The sequence below is a fragment of the Sipha flava genome, unplaced genomic scaffold (assembly GCF_003268045.1).
Source record: "Sipha flava isolate LNK unplaced genomic scaffold, YSA_version1 17391_pilon_pilon, whole genome shotgun sequence".
Taxonomy (NCBI): domain Eukaryota; kingdom Metazoa; phylum Arthropoda; class Insecta; order Hemiptera; family Aphididae; genus Sipha; species Sipha flava.
The window spans coordinates 1-5,092 of NW_020271969.1; the positions used below are offsets into that span (position 1 = coordinate 1).

The 5,092-nt window shown below is 31.1% G+C and overlaps 1 protein-coding gene across 1 annotated transcript; it reads right to left on the reverse strand.

Annotated features, from left to right (window-relative positions):
- Positions 1 to 2,384: 2,384 nt before the first annotated feature.
- On the reverse strand, positions 2,385 to 3,494 carry LOC112680070. Its single transcript, XM_025550062.1, has 3 exons — positions 3,106 to 3,494; positions 2,586 to 2,926; positions 2,385 to 2,515 (listed from the first exon to the last, which is right to left on the reverse strand). Exons 1-3 carry the CDS (start codon positions 3,396 to 3,398, stop codon positions 2,388 to 2,390), a joined length of 762 nt encoding a protein of 253 aa, XP_025405847.1. The 5' UTR covers positions 3,399 to 3,494; the 3' UTR covers positions 2,385 to 2,387.
- Between the last annotated feature and the right edge of the window lie 1,598 nt (positions 3,495 to 5,092).

Below are 5,092 nucleotides of genomic sequence, written 5' to 3' on the forward strand. Positions count from 1 at the left end.
CGCGTTCCAATCTCGCGAGAAAACACGATCGTCTAAAGCGGCCTATTCTCTTGGCCGTTACATACGTAACGCTTTGGGTATCACGTCCTCTTAATAATGTCTTGTTTATTTACTTTACCGTTAACAAAATGATAGTATTCGTTTTAATTTATTTTTTTCTAGCGTGACTACCTATAAATAAATTGTATGTGTTCTATGCTTTACCGCGGAAACAATGTTATCGGCTAATCGCTATGATTGTTTTTCGTCGAAACGAAACCTATATACGCATGTACACGCGTGCAAGTTTCTCACCAATCACCCGCATCTATAATTATCTATTTATACCCGTATCTATATATTATTGTACATTTACACAGTATAGTTTTCTTGCACCCGCTGATGAGTATTGCGTTCGTCCATTCGATTTCGTGTTTTAGAGGTAGCGTATACGAATACGATTAACACCATCAGTGGTTTTCATTTCGGAGGGGGCCGATTATGTATTTGATTTTTGGATGGAAAGGAAGGAGGAAGCACACTATTACAAAAAAAATTACTTTAGCGCTATAAGACTTCTCGACAGTCTTTACACCATCAAAAAAATAAGAAACTCAATTTTTTTAATGATTTATTATTTTTTAAAAGTATAAAAACTACATTGAAATAAACAAATTTTTTATTAGAGTCACTCAAAATTCACCACATATTTTCTAAAAAGAATAAACATATTTTATAAATATAAAATTTTAAATTATCGCATAAGAGCAACATTCTCAGTGTCGCGACAAATTTTCGGAAACCCCCAGTATTAAGACATATCCATGTAAAAAATAACAATCTTTAACAATGGTGTTTTTCATTTCGAAGGGGGCCCGGACCCCCTCGCCCCCCCCCCATAAATACGCCACTGAACACCATAATTCATATTTTACAATGCCGAAAGAAAAACAATCGGTTGCAGGCCGTTTGTAACATTTTGTATCGGAATTTGGTGCAGATTTTTTTTCAACCGACAACAAAGTTTTGGTCTGTAAAGTTTATGAAACAAAAATATCTAGTGAAAAACATTTCAGTATTTCACAACACACTACATCAGATAAGCATGTACGCGATGTTCAACGTTTCCAAAAAAAAGAGGGAAACAAAAAAATATAGTTGCTCGTACCTTCATTATCAAAAACAAGTGAATATAACTTAGATTTATGTAAAGTGATGCTAGCTGCCAATATACCTCTAAATAAATTATCCAATCCACAATTTAAAAGTTTTCTTGAAAAGTATACTATGAAAGATACCCCTGTAGAATCGACATTACGACTAGGATATGTTGACAAATGTTATATCGATACGGTTGACAAGATTAAAAAAAAAGTTAACGGTAAAAAAATATGGATATCGATGGATGAGACCACAGATGTTGAGGACAGATATATAGTGAGCACAATAATTGGAACACCCTTACATGACTCCCCTGGTGAAATATTTTTATTAAATATTAATGAACTGGAAAAAGCAAATCATATGCAAAGCATTAGGCAAATCGTTGTTGTTACTATGGCCCGCCGGAATACAGTACGATGATGTCCTGTTATTTGTAACTGACGCCGCACCGTATATGACAATGGCACCTCGTACTTTACAATCTTTTTACATGAAAATGATTCATCTAATCTGTTTGGCACATGGTCTACATAGTGTTACCGAAGAAATTCGATCACAGTTTGGAAATATAGACGATTTAGTGGCCAACGTTTAACAAGTATTTCGAAAATGTCCGTATCGTATACAAACATTTAAAGATGAAGCACCTGGTTTACCATTACCCCCATCACCTGTTATTACTCACTGGGGTACACCCTTAAGGGGGCTGGAAGTGTTTATTTAATAAGGGGTAAAATTTAGGCAATTTGTAATCACGTCGTCACCGCCCGATGTATTTGTGTTAGTCGTAAATGATTATTAGTGTGAGTGCGGTTCATAACCTGTACCGCCACCTTCCTCTTTGTCATAGTCACATCATTATCACAATGTTATTTATAGTTTTATTTCCATTTTATAATAATAGTGTGTATCCGCTATCGCATTGAACTATTATATTTCGTTGTAGGTACATAATACGTAATACATTTATACCTATTATACGTGTCATTGCTGCGGTCGCGCATTTTTACAAAAGTGGCTGTTGTTATAAAAAAAAAAAATAGACTAGACGACTATTATAATAATTAATAACCAATAAATATTAAATAATACTAAATACTACAAGGAAATGATATTAATATAATTCATTGTTTTATGAAACATTAACTTAAAAAAAATTATAAATACATTTGAAATAAACAAATAAGTGTAATAAAATTAAAAATATAAAAGATTAAAAAATGAGTAGGAACATCGTAAGTTTGTTATGTTTTTAAATATTGTGGATTACATATTTCTGGCAACATATGGTCCAGGTAGAATTCTGACAACGTCATCTCCATCTTATTATTCCAGATATCATCAACATGTTCAATTTTATGTACACAAATCCCTATAACAATAATTACAAAATCTTACAATAATGAAATAATAATTATTAGTAACTACAGTAAAATGTTTACCTTTTGGTGTCCATACAACAAAGTAGCAATATTTTCTGTTTGTTATATGCAACTGCCCTTGTACTTGGTAGTAGTAAGAATGGTTTTTTTTTAAAAATAGTTTACCCGATTGCATATCCATAAACTTTAACTTTTTTGCTTTGTGTGCATCTTGGGGAGTAAAATTTTTTATAGAAAATGGACATTTTATCTCTATTATTGAATCATCCTCAATAAGCCCATCTGGTGTTGCTGCCAAAAATGGCAGATGAGGGTCAACAAACAATCCAACTGGGGCTACTTTGTATCCGAATAGCTTCTCAAATTCGTCCTTTGCAATAGATTCAAATTGAATCCCATATCTAATTTAAACAAAAATGTTAAATTATTAATTTAAGTTATTTTGCCTGGTAAATTCAAAATTGTGAACTTTGGTTTTCGTTGAAATTTACAGTCCCTACCGTAAAAATTGTATTATTGACAACAAAATAAGGAAATAAAATAATATTAGTTTTACTAATTATTTACCATTAAAAATTACCTTTTAGCAGCAGTACCATGAAAATACTCTGATTGGTATAAAACTGAGATTACACTATTTTTCCTGGAAGTGGTTTTTCGTAATTTACAAATTTTCCCAAAATTGGACGCAGTTAACCTTTTGGATCTCTCTTTTTTCCATTTCACACAATTCGCCTGTTCAACTGTTCGACGCTGTAATTCGTCAATTTCAACCATATTTAATTTCAAATTTGTCAACAACTCTAATTTTTTTTCTTCAAAATCTTCACGCGACATAGGTAACGTCTGACAACCTAATTCATTTAACGCCATTTGTGTATCGCTTCTATATGTCCTTTATATTTTTTTAATTTGGACAATCTAACTCTTTTTTTTTTCTTGTTACTAGATCGTTTTCCATTGTACAAATCAATTAAAAAATGTTTATTTGAAAAGAAAACGCTATTCAATTAAATAATTTTATAAGTAAAAAAACTTATTTTATTTTTTAATTGTTTATTCATTAGCTCACCGCACAGAAAAAGAATGAACAGAGTGAACCGTGTTCATAGAATAGCCGGTGACCGTCAATAACGATGTTTCGTAATCGTATTGATATAAATAGTTTGTGGCGAGAGGGAACCACATCCGCACGCACACGAGCAAGTCACCAAATGTCGCGCACGGCGTCGCTTACGAACGGAGATTATTTGTTGAAAGCATGTACTTTTTGTCCACTGTACCGATGTAACTACTTTTGCGATAAGAAATCTGAAAACATATTTTTATTCGTTATGAAGTTTATTTGTGATCGATCATCCCATTTTTTTGATCTTTTTTTTTTAATTAGGTTTATTCACTGTTTAAAAATTCAAAAATTGTTAGTTTTTAAATCAAATGTAAGGAGGGATAAGAGCCAAAATTTAAAAAATGCGATGATCGATCACAAATAAACTTCATAACGAATAAAAATATGTTTTCAGATTTCTTATCGCAAAAGTAGTTACATCGGTACAATGGACAAAAGTTGGGATGTTTTCGTCAAAAAAACGATCGGTTTTGAATCCCCTGCTGCATCGTACTACTACACACATTTTGAAACTATAAAACGTATAGTTGAATCATTTGACGAAAGAAATTCTGTAGCTGTAAAAAAATCGAAACAAGTATTCAAGCTCCAACAGTTACAGGCCAACTTGATTTATATCAAATCAAATTTTGATTGCCTACCAATAGCGATCACACGTCTTCAAGAACAAAGCATTTTATAAGTGAAGGACTTAAAATAGTCGAAGAAATTGTAGACACATTTTCAAAATTAGAAGAACATCACGGAATTGAAATTAAAAAAAAACTAAAATATGTTTTGGACAAAAATATCGAATACAACATAATTTGTAAAATTTCCAAAATTTTAAGTGGCAAAGAAGACAATATTACAAATTTAGATCTACTTGAAGATATGACTGCAAAGATTTATTGTACTTTAAATATGCACCCCTTACTTCAGCAGATGTTGAAAGATCCTTTTCCATGCTCAAAAACTTATTGGTAGATAATCGCCGATCTTTTAAGTTGAAAAATATAAAAAAAAAAACACTAGTCATACTGTGTAATTTCTAAAGTAAATATAATTTTTATAAATAATATACTAAAATACCTGTCTCAAAATTAATTTCCTAATATTTCATTCTAAATATTTTCATTGCAGGTTAAGATAAGGATGCCATAAACAACAAATGATTAATTAAAGAATATGACAAAGCTTTAAACGAGCACAACTATTAATTTTATTTTAATTTTGATTTATTAAAATGTATAAAAATTAAAACGAATAAAATACTTTTAAAATTAATGAATTTATTCTTATTATTTAAAAATTTGCTCATGATTTTTTTTTTTTTACATAATGCATATTTTGAGTGCATAATTTAAAAATGTTAGGGCAGCGGTTCTCAACCTGTGGTACGCGTACCACTAGTGGTACGCGGAGAGCTCAAAGGTGGTACGTGAAGAAAATCTTCCTT

Excerpts from the sequence above, each read along its gene's own strand:
- LOC112680070 (XM_025550062.1), bottom strand. The coding sequence starts at position 3,398 with ATGGCGTTAAATGAATTAGGTTGTCAGACGTTACCTATGTCGCGTGAA. Across the intron at positions 2,927-3,105 it reads CATGGTACTGCTGCTAAAAG|ATATGGGATTCAATTTGAAT; the intron begins GTAATTTTTAAT and ends TGTTTAAATTAG. Across the intron at positions 2,516-2,585 it reads TGTTGTATGGACACCAAAAG|GGATTTGTGTACATAAAATT; the intron begins GTAAACATTTTA and ends TTATTGTTATAG.